This window comes from Ruditapes philippinarum, unplaced genomic scaffold, assembly GCF_026571515.1.
Source record: "Ruditapes philippinarum isolate M1 unplaced genomic scaffold, ASM2657151v2 ctg8078_1_1_1_1, whole genome shotgun sequence".
Classification (NCBI taxonomy): domain Eukaryota; kingdom Metazoa; phylum Mollusca; class Bivalvia; order Venerida; family Veneridae; genus Ruditapes; species Ruditapes philippinarum.
Genome location: NW_026867041.1, coordinates 68,956 through 85,390, shown reverse-complemented (window position 1 = coordinate 85,390; position 16,435 = coordinate 68,956). Strand labels below are relative to the sequence as shown.

At 35.6% G+C, this 16,435-nt stretch overlaps 1 protein-coding gene across 1 annotated transcript in view; it reads right to left on the bottom strand.

The window, feature by feature from the left end:
* Positions 1-16,435, bottom strand: part of LOC132734608 (signal recognition particle subunit SRP72-like) — a 75,699-nt gene that overhangs the window by 27,218 nt on the left and 32,046 nt on the right. The window contains exons 8-12 of the mRNA XM_060721402.1: positions 14,041-14,197; positions 11,658-11,715; positions 4,899-5,030; positions 3,390-3,518; positions 2,246-2,386 (exon numbers count right to left, since the gene is read on the bottom strand). Coding sequence (XP_060577385.1) covers positions 2,246-2,386; positions 3,390-3,518; positions 4,899-5,030; positions 11,658-11,715; positions 14,041-14,197 — 617 coding nt within the window. The remainder of the gene's footprint in view (positions 1-2,245; positions 2,387-3,389; positions 3,519-4,898; positions 5,031-11,657; positions 11,716-14,040; positions 14,198-16,435) is intronic.

Here is a 16,435-nt window from a genome sequence, read left to right as displayed (position 1 = left end):
ATACCCAGGTGCACAACTGCACATGCTGAGCATCATTCCTGTAAGGTTTCATGACTCTAGGTCAAATACTTTTTGAGCTACCTGCGATACAAAATGAGAACGGACGTAAGAATGGACAGACAGACAAGGGTAAATCTAAATGCCCCCCTTAAAGTGGGGGCACAAAAAAGTCGAACTAGCAAAACAAAATGAATTGTTTTGTTCCTTTGATATAAAACATCATGGGGCATGTGAATTTACCTGCCATTTGAGTCAGTTGAAACAGTCACGTTATCAATTTTGAAACAAGGCAGTCTGAAGGACAGCTAAATCCCCTTCCGCAGTGAACATGAATGTGTACTTCTTGACCTTTTACCAGCCACGACCTTGATGTTATGCCATGCATATCAGAAGCAGATAGTCTCATGATGGTAATTATTTGTGCCACGTTATTAAAATCTTCCATAACGTAATGTTGAGCTCTGCAGATTGTGTCATGGTGGTGATCATTTGTGGCAAGTAATTTTAAAACCTTTGAATTGTCAATAAGTTATAGAGCGGACATGAAAAATAGATGTTTTTAAATTGGACCATTGAGTGTGACCCTCACCTTCATGGTTGTGACTTCATTATTGTGCTCTGCCAATGGTGTCATAATGGTGATAATTTCTGCTAAGTTATCTTAAAAACATTGCAGCGGTTAAAATGTTATGGACAGACACGAAAATTTAATGTAGACTTTCTTACATTTGACCTGTAAGTGTGACTTGACCTTGGGTGAAGCAATTCATTTTTTGCGCTCTGCACATAGTAATCACTCGTGCCAAGTAATTTAAACAAGAGGGCCATGATGGCACTGGATTGCTCCCCTGACCCATCAACCGCATCCAAACAATGTCTTAGACAAGCATCCTGGCCAAGTTTGATGACAATGGAGTCAAAAATGTGACCTCTAGAGTGTTAAAAAGGTTTTCCATATTTGGGCAATGTGACCTAATTTTTGACTGGAGATGACCCATATTCAAACTTGACCTAGAAATCATCAAAACAATCTTTCTGACAAATTTCCAGGATATTTGGATCCACACTGCAGCCACTAGTGTTATAAAGATTTTTCTATTTTCAGCTCCTTTGACCTAGTTTTTGACCGGAGATGACCAATCTTCGAACTTGATCTAGAAATCATCAAAACAACCTTCCTGACAAATTTCCAGAATATTTGGATCAAAACTGCAGCCACTAGAGTGTTAACAAGCTTTTTCTATTTTTAGCTCCTGTGACCTAGTTTTTGACCGGAGATAACCCATCTTCGAACTTGACCTAGAAATTATCAAAACAACCTTCCTGACAAATTTCCAGAATATTTGGATCAAAACTGCAGCCACTAGAGTGTTAACAAGCTTTTTCTATTTTTAGCTCCTGTGACCTAGTTTTTGACCGGAGATGACCCATCTTCGAACTTGACCTAGAAATCATCAAAACAACCTTCCTGACAAATTTCCAGAATATTTGAATCAAAACTGCAGCCAGTAGAGTGTTAACAAGCTTTTTTTCTATTTTTAGCTCCTGTGACCTAGTTTTTGACCGGAGATGACCCATCTTCGAACTTGACCTAGAAATCATCAAAACAACCTTCCTGACAAATTTCCAGAATATTTGGATCAAAACTGCAGCCACTAGAGTGTTAACAAGCTTTTTCTATTTTTAGCTCCTGTGACCTAGTTTTTGACCGGAGATGACCCATCTTTGAACTTGACCTAGAAATCATCAAAACAACCTTCCTGACAAATTTTCAGAATATTTGGATCAAAACTGCAGCCACTAGAGTGTTAACAAGCTTTTTCTATTTTTAGCTCCTGTGACCTAGTTTTTGACCGGAAATAACCCATCTTCAAACTTCATTTAGAAATTATCGAAACAACCTTCCTGACAAATTTCCAGAATATTTGGATCAAAACTGCAGCCACTAGAGTGTTAATAAGCTTTTTCTATTTTTAGCTCCTGTGACCTAGTTTTTGACTCGAGATAACCCATCTTCAAACTCGAATTAACTTGGGTCTTTCCCTGGACTTTCAGCAGGTTCAAGACACAGAAATGTATGAAGCAATACACCCAGGTATGTTTGACATATAACACAACCTGGTCTATGTCAATGAATACTATGTAATGAATATAGAAATGGATTTTCATATTTCTTTAGGCAAATATTAGTGTTTTTTTTTCTAGAAAACTTACAGGTAAATAACAAAAAAAAAGAAAGATTTACCATGCCAGGTTTATATTGCAGATCTCCTAGCTTTTTGAGGGAATCACATGCTTGATACACACTTCCAACAGACAGATGTAACTGAGCAATTGTCAACCAGACATCAATGAACGAACCTCTGTCTCCTGTCTCAAGATAGTCCTATAAGGAAGCACATAATTTAAATCATTGCTAAGAAAGCCAATTTCTATAAATTTATTATAAATAATAACCTACTTTCATTCATCCTTAATGACCAAAATTTATACATAAATTTGCAATGCTTCCAATTTGGAGCAGTCCATTGTTAATCATAAGTGGCATATTCATGTCATTAATATGGCTGATGGCATTCCATAATTTCAGATATGTATACAAAAATTACATGCTTAAACAAGATTGCATTTGTGAAAAATGCTATACCACCGCATTAATACACCACTAAATAGTAATGTAGGAACAGAATTTTTTTTGTTTCTATACAAATGAAGATTGCCATAATGCATAGATCAATGACCTATCTAATTCTTATTATTAGATTTGTGGTTAAATCTATTGTTATTCAAATAGAAGATCATAGTAAGAATCTACCAATGCAGTTGAGTCTAGTGAATTTGGTGGTGAAGGTCATATTTTACATGGCCAAAATTCCATGACTGTGTGTAGAACATTGAGACAATGTGTGATTTTGACAAAGTGTCTTACTGTGTTGTCCTTTGATGTACAGTGGCCCTTATTTCTATTGTTATGGAATGAACTCTACTGTTCTCTTTTGTTCTGTTAACAGTAAGATGTCCCCTATTGCTTTTCAGTGGTGCAGAGAGATGGTCAGATAGACAATGCCATACCATAATACATCTTTAAGGTCTTTTTGGGTGTATAAAACCCCAAAATATTCAACACTTGCTTACGGAAGCAAAAGCGATTACCCTAGTTAAAGCCAAAACAATCCGGACATCTTCGCAATCTGGCCAGGATATTTACTGTCAGTTGACAACCTATTTTGAAATATGTAAAATTGATAAAGGGCATTTCAAAAAATATAAGATGAACAGGTCTATTTAAGACATGGAACAGGTTAAGAGTTCAATATTTCCATGGTGTACACTTATCACTTGTAAATGACCTTTCAGAATTTTTTACATGAATTTAATATCCATTTTACCTCTAGAAGTTTAATAGCTTTAGGTGTTTGTTTTTCCCTGACATACTGAGCTGCCTCTATCAACACTGGTGTATTAATTCCAGGGTACTGATCCTGCAACTTGGCAGCTACTTGATGACACTGTTCATTCTAAAGAAAAAAAATAGCATCACTAAAACAATGTTTACCCCGTGTTTCTTATTGTCATTACAAAATATTTATTAGCTTTGGTGGCTTTTAAATCAAACATTGTTAAGGTAAAATGCCAGCTTTACTGACAGAAAACTTTTCATGTATTATTTTAGGCACAAGCAGATATCTGAGAAACAATCCACAATCTGTACCCAAGATAGCTGCCTCACATGAAATCATTCAAATTCTGAGCCGGCAGGGAACCATAACAAGAGCTGTCCGTAAGACAGCGCGCTCGACTTTTTTATTGCTTGCCAATAAAAAAAGTTTTTGCAGTAAAAGGCAATACAAGAATCTCTGTATTTTTAAAGTGAACTAGTTGTTTGATACCCTTGAATATTACAGCAATGTTTATATGACATAATTTATGGTAAAGTGAACAAGTGGATAGGAATGAATTTTTTTAGATTTTTTAAGTTTTTTAGTGCTTGCCTATAATACAAAACATTGACAGTTAAGGGCCATAATTCAAATAAAATCTTTGACAGAATTACCTTCTCCTGGACATGTTTGGGAATCATGATTGTAAACAAGTATTCCAACTTTCAAATTAATATCTCAAACAGTTCAGTCAAAAAGTGGACTGGTACTAAAAACTTAACCAAGATTCTAAGTCGATAAAAGGCCTTAATTTTTAAAACAAATCCTTGACAGAGTTACCTTCTCTTGCGTACAGATGGGGGTAATGATGTGAAATAGCATTAAAAGTTTCAAAGCAATATCTCAAAGGGTTAAGGCAATAAGTGGATTTTACCCATATTCAATGTATTTTCTAAGTCAAAAAGGGGCATAATTCTGTCAAAAACCTTGACAGAGTTATGTCCTCTTGTCTGTTGATGAAGGTCGTGATGGTAAACAAGTATGGTCAGTTTCAAAGCAATACCTCCAATGGTTTTGAAATAAAGTGAGGTGGTACAAAAAACTTAACCAAGCTCAATACACTTTCTAAGTCAAAAAAGGGCCATAATTCTGTCAAAAACCTTGACAGAGTTATGTACTCTTGTCTGTAGATGGAGGTTATGATGGTGAACAAGTATGGTAAGTTTCAAAGCCATACTTGTAATACTTCTGAAATAAAGTGGGGTGGTACGAAAAACTTAACCAAGGTGTGACGCCGACGCCGACGCCGGGGCGAGTAGGATAGCTCCCCTTTTCATAGAAAAGTCGAGCTAAAAATGTTTTGTTCCCATAAATGGTAAAAGAAAATGCCTATGAACTCTGTGATATAATTATTACATGTCTGAAATTAGAATTGGGCAATATTTTAATGATCATGCATTAAAAGATACTTCATGTACATATACAAATAACAATTATTTATCATAATAAATATTTCACCTGGTTAGAGTACATGTGTAATAAACACTGGTTGATATCTATCTCACGCTTCTGACATGCTGACATTTTATGTTTCAAATTACTACCTGTTGCAATTTTCATCTTTTTTTTAGAGTCAAACACATTCTGGTCCTGTAACAAATTTTAATAACATCTAAACGTTTCTTTCATTTAAACACATATTTTAATCTTATTCAAAGCAGTTTTAACATATCTGAAATCTGTAAGCATATTATATACAAAATTTGACAATCTATTTCATGTTGTGTTCCTTTATCAACTAGAACTGCCACTATCATGGCGTGAATACCCCCGCATACCACTTTGTCAGAATCAACAGTGGCCATTTAGAGCTCAAGGACAACCTCCCTGCCAAATCTGAGGTTACTAAGCCAGTGCATTGCTAAGTTATGTATTCTACATGCTTCAAATGTGAAAATGTCAAAATCAATACATTGCGGACAGGACATTCTTTAGCAATTGAGAAGAAAAGCTTTTTTTTGTCAAGGTCCCTGAGACCTTGACCTTTGACCCAGTGACCTCAAAATCAATAGGGGTCACCTTATAGTCATGATCAACATCCATGCCAAATATGAAGACTGTGGGTCAAAGGAATCTTAAGTAAATGGGTGGACAAACTTTTTGAAGTCAAAGTCCCTATGACCTTGACCTTTGATCCAGTGACCTCAAAATCAAAAGGGGTCATCTACTAATCATGATCAACATCCATGCCAAATATGAAGACTGTGGGTCAAAGGAATCTAAAGTTATTGGGCAGACAAACTTTTTGAAGTCAAAGTCCCTGTGACCTTGACCTTTGACCTGGTGACCTCAAAATCAATAGGGGTCATCTACTAATCATGACTAAACTCCATTCCAAATATGAAGACTGTGGGTCAAAGGAATCTTAAGTTATTGGGCGGACAAGCTTTTTGAAGTCAAGGCCCCTGTGACCTTGACCTTTGACCTGGTGACCTCAAAATCAATAGGGGTCATCTACTAATCATGACTAACCTCCATTCCAAATATGAAGACTGTGGGTCAAAGGAATCTTAAGTTATTGGGCGGACAAGCTTTTTGAAGTCAAGGCCCCTGTGACCTTGACCTTTGACCTGGTGACCTCAAAATCAACAGGGGTCATCTACTAATCATGACTAACCTCCATTCCAAATATGAAGACTGTGGGTCAAAGGAATCTTAAGTTATTGGGCGGACAAGCTTTTTGAAGTCAAGGTCCCTGAGACCTTGACCTTTGACCTGGTGACCTCAAAATCAATAGGGGTCATCTACTAATCATGACTAACCTCCATTCCAAATATGAAGACTTTGGTTTGAAGGAATCTTAAGTTATTGGGCGGACACGCTTTTTAGTCAAGGCCCCGTGATCTTTGACCCAGTGACCTCAAAAACAATAAGGGTCATCTAATAATCATGAATAACATCCATGTCAAATATGAAGACTGTGTGTACAAGGATTCTTAAGTCATTGGGCGGACAAGCTTTTTAAAGTCAAGGCCCCTGTGACCTTGACCTTTGACCTGGTGACCTCAAAATCACTAGGGGTCATCTACTAATCATGACTAAACTCCATTCCAAATATGAAGACTGTGGGTCAAAGGAATCTTAAGTTATTGGGCGGACAAGCTTTTTGAAGTCAAGGCCCCTGTGACCTTGACCTTTGACCTGGTGACCTCAAAATCAATAGGGGTCATCTACTAATCATGACTAACCTCCATTCCAAATATGAAGACTGTGGGTCAAAGGAATCTTAAGTTATTGGGCGGACAAGCTTTTTGAAGTCAAGGCCCCTGTGACCTTGACCTTTGACCTGGTGACCTCAAAATCAACAGGGGTCATCTACTAATCATGACTAACCTCCATGTCAAATATGAAGACTGTGGGTCAAAGGAATCTTAAGTTATTGGGCGGACAAGCTTTTTGAAGTCAAGGCCCCTGTGACCTTGACCTTTGACCTGGTGACCTCAAAATCAATAGGGGTCATCTACTAATCATGACTAACCTCCATTCCAAATATGAAGACTGTGGGTCAAAGGAATCTTAAGTTATTGGGCGGACAAGCTTTTTGAAGTCAAGGCCCCTGTGACATTGACCTTTGACCTGGTGACCTCAAAATCAACAGGGGTCATCTACTAATCATGACTAACCTCCATGTCAAATATGAAGACTGTGGGTCAAAGGAATCTTAAGTTATTGGGCGGACAAGCTTTTTAAAGTCAAGGCCCCTGTGACCTTGACCTTTGACCTGGTGACCTCAAAATCAATAGGGGTCATCTACTCATCATGACTAACCTCCATGCCAAATATGAAGACAAAGGGTCAAAGGAATCTTAAGTTATTGGGCGGACAAGAAGAAACCGACGGACGGCCGGACGGTCGGACAAGCTGATTCCAGTATACCCCCCTTACAACTTTGTTGTGCGGGGGTATAAAAATGTCATTGATTATATGCTCTTCTTCCTAAATGTTAAAAAAAACAATAAGCAACAGGAATGAGTTTGGTAAACACAAATGTCCCTGCCCCGGATTCTTGTAACGAATTTTCCAAACAAGGTTTTCTCATTCACTCAGTTATGGACAGGAGAAAATGCTAAAATATATAGTAAACACAGTTATATAGCTTCACAAAATCTGACCTTTTGTTATTGTAAACAAGATGGCCCTTCTATCACTTACCTGAATATCAATATTCTCCATGACAAGGAACAAGTAATATTGTAAACTATAAATGAAAGCAGAAATGAAATCTAAATCTTAAAATGATATCACAAATGTTATTTTTGTATCTGAAATAGTGCATGTGTAAAAACTATAAGTGTATAAAGCTATATAACAAATGAAACTAGAAATGTGTCCATAGGACACGGATGCCCCCACACGCCACTGTTCTGTCAATCTTATGACTCTAGGTCAAATATTTTTTGGACAACATGTGAACTAAAAATCAACAAAGAGCCATAATTCTGTTAAAAATTCCTTCCTTTACTACCATCTACACATTAAGATTGTTCATCCCTGGAAGTTTAAGCAAAATCTGCCATCCGGTTTAAGAGGAGTTGCGTTCACAAAATTTCTACATAGTATATAGTGAAAAAATCAACAAAGGGCCATAATTCTGTTAAATTTGGTCGCAGCAAAAATTCCTTCCTTTACTACCATCCACGCATTAAGGTTGTTCATCCCTGGAAGTTTAAGCAAAATCTGCCATCCGGTTTAAGAGGAGTTGCATTCACAAAATTTCTACATAGTGTATAGTGAAAAAATCAACAAAGGGCCATAATTCTGTAAAATTTGGTCGCAGCAAAAATTCCTTCCTTTACTACCATCTACACATTAAGGTTGTTCATCCCTGTAAGTTTAAGCAAAATCTGCCATCCGGTTTAAGAGGAGTTGCGTTCACAAAATTTCTACATAGTATATAGTGAAAAAATCAACAAAGGGCCATAATTCTGTTAAATTTGGTCCGTCAAAAATTCCTTCCTTTACTACCATCTACACATTAAGGTTGTTCATCCCTGTAAGTTTAAGCAAAATCTGCCATCCGGTTTAAGAGGAGTTGCGTTCACAAGATTTCGGGACGGACTGACGGACGGACGGACCAGTGCAACGCTATATGCTCCCACATTGTGGGATTGTGGGGCCATAAAAATTGTTGTTTGAATTTTATAAAAGAGCTGTCTGTAAGACATCATGATCGACTATTCTAAGTGCGTGATAATAAAAAAGCCTTGATAATGTAAAATTTTCTAAGTTTACAAAAGGGCTAATTTTTTACAAATCCATGTTATAGGCCTTGGAGAGAGTCCTATTATGCTGTCAAAGAAGTGTATAAAATTTCAACTTGTTTCAAAGCTAGATGTCAATGAAATACAACAAGAGCTGTCGGTAGGACAGCAACTATCCACTATTCTGACTATTCTGATAGTAAAAGAGACTTGATAATGTAAAATTTTCTAAGTTAACAAAAGGAAAATTTTTTCTTTAAATCCATGTTACAGTTACAGGCCTTGAAGAGAGTCCCATTATGCTCTCAAAGAAGAGTATAAAATTTCAACTTGTTTCAAAGCCAGATGTCAATAGAATATGAATATATCTGAGGTGGTATGCAAACTTAAATGTAAATTCTAAGTTGAAAAAGGGGCATTATTCTGCCAAATGCTTCACAGAGTTACCTCTTCCTGGCTACAGGTTGTGGTCATGTAGGTGAATAAGTGTGCAAAGTTTCAAAGCCATATGTCAATGGACTTTGAAAATATTTTAGGTATTACAAAACCTTTAATGTAAATTCTAAGTCGAAAAAGGGGCATAATTACGTCAAAATGCTTGACATAGTTACCTCCTACTGTCTACAGGTTGGGGTCATGATAGTGAACAAATGTGCAAAGTTTCAAAGCCATATGTCAATGGACTTTGAAAATATTTGGGGTATTACAAGAGCTGTCGGTAGGACAGCAACGCTCAACTATTCTTAGTGCTTGATTGTAAAAAAAAATGCTTGATACAGTTACCTCCTCCTGTTTACAGGTTGGGGTAATGATGGTAAACAAGTGTGCAAAGTTTCAAAGCCATATGTCAATGGACTTTGAAAATATTTGAGGTATTACAAAAACTTTAACGTAAATTCTAAGTCAAAAAAGGGGCATAATTCTGTCAAAATGCTTGATACAGTTACCTCCTCCTGTTTACAGGTTGGGGTTATGATGGTGAACAAGTGTGCAAAGTTTCAAAGCCATATGTCAATGGACTTTGAAAATATTTGAGGTATTACAAAAACTTTAACATAAATTCTTAGTCGAAAAAAGGGGCATAATTGTGTCAAAATGATTGATACAGTTACCTCCTCCTGTTTATGGGTTGGGGTAATGATGGTGAACAAGTGTGCAAAGTTTCAAAGCCATATGTCAATGGACTTTGAAAATATTTAAACTATTACAAAAACTTTAACGTAAATTCTAAGTCGAAAAAGGGGCATAATTCTGTCAAAATGCTTGATACAGTTACCTCCTCCTGTTTACAGGTTGGGGTAATGATGGTGAACAAGTGTGCAAAGTTTCAAAGCCATATGTCAATGGACTTTGAAAATATTTAAACTATTACAAAAACTTTAACATAAGTGGTTACGCAGACGCCGACGCGGCACCGAGGCTCGGGTGACTACAATAGCTCTACTTTTTCTTATCGAATAGTCAAGCTAAAAACTTTAACATAAGTGGTTATGCAGACGCTTGGGTGACTAGGTTAGCTCTACTTATTCCTATCGAAAAGTCGAGCTTAAAAGTATACTTCCAAAATGCTTTTAAATATGGTGATTTATTGCCTAAAAAGTGAATGGCACATACACAAAATCATTGCTAAACAGAATAAACCCTACTTAAAATGGCAAAATAATATTTTGTTCTTAACATTTTATTCTGTTTACGTACATTATTCATGCGTATTATATATCAGAGGCATTCTATGTTACAACTTTTTCGGGAATCAACTATACCATAATGGAACCAATATAATTTTACTATTGATAAAATTTATTAAAATATTTCATAAGATATTGATTTACACCCTTTAAGTAGTTGCTATTGTAAAGGGAAAACAACAGTTCCATAAGATGTCACTGTTTGCTATAGTTTCCTTGGAAGTGAGTTGCTTTTAAATTCAATGGTAGATTCAATCATTAATATGGAAAGTTAAAGTTTGCTGGTTGCTATGAAAGTTAAAGTTTGCTGTGAACAGGCAATAATTGCTGCTATGAAGTCACTGGTTGCTGTGAAAACTAAGCTTTAGCACTTGTATTTTTGGAGAAGATTTTTTTTAAGTTTTTACTATATACATATAAGAAAAATCAATAATCCCCTGTGGCGGAGCCAATTTTGACCCCAGGGCTTTTATTTGAACAAAACTGGTAGACATCTACTAGAAGATGTTTCAAGCTAAATATCTAAACTCTAGCTCTTTGGGTTTTTTAAAAGAAGATTTGACCACAACAATGAGCTAAAAATGAATGGCACTATTATGTACTTTGTATTGTAAATAATGTAGCCATTACTAACAAGTATACAAAGTTTCAAAGCATTTGCCTAAAGGGTATAGAAAATAAATGGGATGGTACAAAAAATTTAACTGAAATACTAAGTGGTAAAGGAGCAAAATTTTGTAATTATTCTAGACATAGTCATGTCTTATTGCCTGGAAGTGGGGTTGGTGGTCATTAACATGTATACAAAGTGTCACAGCAATATCTCAAAGGGTATAGGAAATACATAGTGTAGTACAAATAATTTAACGGAAATTTTAAGTCAAAAATGGGGCACAATTTTATCAAAATCCATGACAGATTTATGTCTTTTTGCCTAGAAGTGGGATGGATGGTTACTACCAAGAAAACAGTTTCACAGCAATACCTCAAAGAGTGAAATAAGTGGAGCGTCACAAAAAAGTTAACCAAAATTCTAAGTTGAAAAAGGGGCCATGAAGTTGGGATGATGATCATTAACAAGTATACAAAGTAATACCTCAAAGGGTATAGGAAATAAGAGTAGTGGTACGAAAACCTGATGCAGACAGAGTAGGATAACTCTCCCTATTATATAATCAATATAAAAGCCAAGCTAAAAAGTATAATTTTTACGCAGTTTTCCATAATAAGAGAGCAACAATCAATTACTTTTTATGTAAAGAATGAACATATTTCTCTTTGTTTACATGGTTGATATAGAACAAGCAAAAGACTATGAGCCAACTTACTTTATTAACAGCCACTACATTGTTCGACAAAACTGCCATCAATCCCACATCAGATGGCCTGAAAAAAATGTATGCAAAAGCGTTGTTTCACAAGGATCTTACACTGGCTAACTGTACAGACCAAAATATCTAGCTAACTGTTTACCATAGTAACAAGGCTCCACTAAACAGTAACCCCGAGATCTAGATATTTACACCTGAGATGAATGCTCGTGTATAATCATTCTAGTTGTCTATTACATATAAATGATATTTCGGAAAGAAATAACCAAATAAATATTTTAAATTAACACTTTTTTTATAGAAGCGCATGAATTTATAAACTTTATTCATAAAAATTTGCCAAATAATTTCATGTTAAGAGTTCCTTTAATTGCAACAGAAAACATATACAATAAGAATTTTTTAATTTGGACAAGTTCTGGACACAATAAAACAGCATGGTTGCAGAGGATTACAGAAATATTTTAACAGACTCAGTCTGAGATTTACATACAGTTATAAGGTAGACAGAAGTTACAGCTAAAAGCTTACAGATTTAAACAATAAAAAATCAAGATACTTTCTCGTTTAATATAAAACACATCATTAAATACTTTATAAGAAATAAAAGAGTATAAAGTAGGGCCGGGTACAAAAAAGCATTTCAATGTTGAAATATTCCTACTTTATATTTGAATATATTTATTTTTATGAAGTTTAATGAGAGTAATAATGAGAGTAATAATGTGGCTACTCTATTGTTTTCTCTATTGTTCTTTTTAGCCACATAAAAGAAAATAGCCACATAAAAGCATTAAGGAATGAATGACATCAAAGAGAAAGAACAGTTACCTATTGCCCCTCTAGCCACATAACTACTGTCCTGCGAGTGCCGACGGACGGATGGACGTCCCGACAGACGGACAAGGTGGCGACTATATGCTCTCCCTTCGGGGAGCATAAAAATGAACAAAGGGCAATAACTCCAAAATTAGGCATGGCAGAGTTACGGTTCTTGTGCACTGCACAGCTACCCATTGAGATCTATCTACCTTCAAAGTTTCATGTTGATATCTCATTTAGTGGACAAGATTTTTCTAAAAGGGAAGATAATTCATAAACAGGGCTGAGCAGAGTTATAGTTCTTTTGCATTGAACTTCCACCCAATGAAATCTACCTACAAATTTTCATGTTGATATCTCTTATAGATTTAGAGTTATGTCCCGGACAAGATTTTTCTAAAAGGGGAGATAATTCAACAAGAGCTGCTGGTAGGACAGCAACGCTCGACTATTCTTAGTGCTTGATAGTAAAAAAAATGCTTAATACAGTTACCTCCTCCTGTTTACAGGTTGGGGTCATGATGGTGAACAAGTGTGCAAAGTTTCAAAGCCATATGTCAATGGACTTTGAAAATATTTGAACTATTACAAAAACTTTAACGTAAATTCTAAGTCGAAAAAGGGGCATAATTCTGTCAAAATGCTTGATAGACTTACCTCCTCCTGTTTACATGTTGGGGTCATAACGTTGAACAAGTGTGCAAAGTTTTAAAGCCATATGTCAATGGACTTTGAAAATATTTGAACTATTACAAAAACTTTAACGTAAATTCTAAGTCGAAAAAGGGGCATAATTCTGTCAAAATGCTTGATAGAGTTACCTCCTCCTGTCTACAGGTTGGGGTCATGATGGTGAACAAGTGTGAAAAGTTTCAAAGCCATATGTCAATGGACTTTGAAAATATTTGAACTATTACAAAAACTTTAACATAAGTGGTTACGCCGACGCCGACGCTCGGGTGACTGCAATAGCTCTACTTATTCTTATCGAATAGTCGAGCTAAAAATGGGGCAAAACAGAGTTATGGTTCTTTGAAACTGCACTTCGCCTCGATGACCACTTTGTGAAGTTTAAACAAACTATCTCCAAGGGTTTTCAAGTTATGCTCCGGACAAGATCACGGACGGACAGATGGACGTACTTACCAAATGGTACTTATGTGACTTTTCCTTTGATCTTTTTAGCCATTTTTAGTCACACAAGGCTTAAAAAAAGACACACAAAAGTAAAAACAGAATGAATAGGATCAAAGAGAATTTACTGTTACCTATTGTACTTCAAGTCACACAAGTACCTCTGGGTTTGTACGGACTGAAGGACAGACGCATAAAAGCATTATGGAATGAATGACATCAAAGAGAAAGAAGAGTAACTTATTGTCCCTCTAGCCACATTATTACTGTCCTGTGAGAGCGGACAGACGGACAGAGACTATTTCTATATCCCCTGCCGCCTTTTAAGCGGAGGATAATCAAATAAAACAATTGTAACTTTTCTTCTCAAAACTATTCCTGAATTATTATATTATGATTATGACCTTAGACCCTGAACACCTACCTGTATTTCTGAACTTGATTATACAAGGTTATAGCCTCATTATTCCTGCCAAACTTCTGAAGTATGTATGCTAGTTGCACCCGAATGATAGCTAATTCTTCAGCAATCTCCTCCTCTGTCACATCAGGATCATCAGCAAAACTTTCCTTACACATTTCTGTAGTAAATGAATTATTCATTTATCTATTTATAGAAGTTTTTCTAAATTTCAAACAGCCCCAGATTAACCCCTTACAAAGTGATCAGCATTTGTTAACATTATAGAGCTATGCCAGCCTGCGCATCCATGTTGTCTCACCTGGCTCTATACTATGGTAGTTTATTTCTTGTATTTAAATCCCTTAAACTTTGAATAGGCTATTAAAAAACACAAAGATAGCAAAGACATTAGATATGTTGCCTCAGTAAAAATGTCTTCTGGAGACTTCATCTGGGATCCAAACATATAAATATTGATGTATAGACCATGCCCTTGTATCTACCTTTTAAATGAATATTAATATATATATATATATATATATATATATATATATATATATATATATATATATATATATATATATATATATATATATAAAGTATGTTTTGGGAATCGAACTTCTTTTTATATATATATATATAAATATATATACAAAAAATGAAAACAAGTGCCGGAAAAAAGTCACATATAAATAAAACAAAAAACACAGTCCATGAGTTAACTTATTTAATTATTTGCCAACCGGTTTCTCTTATGATCATCAGGACAAATGTGACGTCGTCGCATAGTAACGGCGACGTTTGTGTGTACACATGTGTACGCATAATCTAAAAATAGTAATGTCATCATATAGTATTAAGTTTTGGATTAAAAACATCAATAAAATAGCGTTCTTTAGGTAACCTAGCTGAAACGTTTTTACTGTGGAATTTATAAAATGGGAAAATACAAAATTTCGGGTCTTTTTTAGAGCATTTATCTAAATGTTCACTTAAAGGTAATTGTCTTGTTGATGGGTCTCTGATCTGCTGAGCATGAACAGTTTTCTGTTTCTAATTTGTCGCCTGTTTGGCCTATGTAAAATTCTTAGCATAGAATTATATAGAATTATTTCCATTTTCAGGACACTTGTCTTTCTTGTGTAACAATCTTGATATTGGTTTGCATGACATGCCAGATTTAGCTCATTAACTTAATTAATTGAAACAGGTTTACAAAACAAGAGGGCCATGATGGCCCTGAAGTCGCTCACCTGTATATAGGCCCCCAGGGCAGGGCCAGTTTAAACCCCAGGGCTTTTATTTGAACAAACTTGGTAGACACCCATTAGAAGATATTTCACGCTAAACATCTAAGGACTAGCTCGTTGAGTTTTTTAAAAAAAGATTTTTTAAGTTTTAACATAAACACATGTAGACACATATAGTTAAAAGCAATGACACCCCTAGGGCGGGGCCAGTTTTGACCCCAGGGCTCTTATTTGAACAAACTTTGGAGACACTCACTAGAAGATGTTTCATGCTTGATATCTAAACTCTAGCTATTCTGTTTTTTTTTTAAAGAAGATTTTTAAGTTTTTGCTATACACATATATAAGGAAAATCAATGTCCCCCGGGGCAGGGCCAATTTTGACCCTAGGGTTTTATTTGAACAAACTTTGAAGACATCTAAGTGGAAGATGTTTCATGCTTAATATCTTAACTCTAGCTATTTGGGTTTTTTCAAAGAAGATTTTATAAGTTTTTGCTATACACATAAATAAAATCAATGACCCCCAGGGCAGGGCCAATTTTGACCCAAGGGCTTTTATTTGAAAAAACTTTGTAGACACTCACTAGAAGATGTTTCATGCTTAGTATCTAAACTCTAGCAATTTGGTTTTTTTCAAAGAATTTTTAATTTAAAGTTTTTGCTTTACACATATATGGAAAATCAATGACCCCCGGGGCAGGGCAAATTTTGACCCCAGGGCTCTTATTTGAACAAATTTGGTAGACACCCATTAATCATGGTTCATGCTAAATATCTTAGCTCTAGCTCTTTGGGTTCTTTAAAAGAAGATTTTATAAGTTTTTACTATATGCATATAGGGAAAATCAATGCCCCCCTGGGGCGGGGCCAATTTTGACCCCAGGGCTTTTATTTGAACAAACTTGATAGACACCTATTAGAAGATGTTTCATGCTAAATATCTTAGCTCTAGCTCTTTGGGTTCTTTAAAAAAAGATTTTTTAAGTTTTTACTATATGCATATAGGGAAAATCAATGACCCCCTGGGGCGGGGCCAATTTTGACCCTAGGGCTTTTATTTGAACAAACTTGGTAGACACTCATTAGAACATGTTTCATGCTAAATATCTTAGCTCTAGCTCTTTGGGTTCTTTAAAAGAAGATTTTATAAGTTTTAACTATAT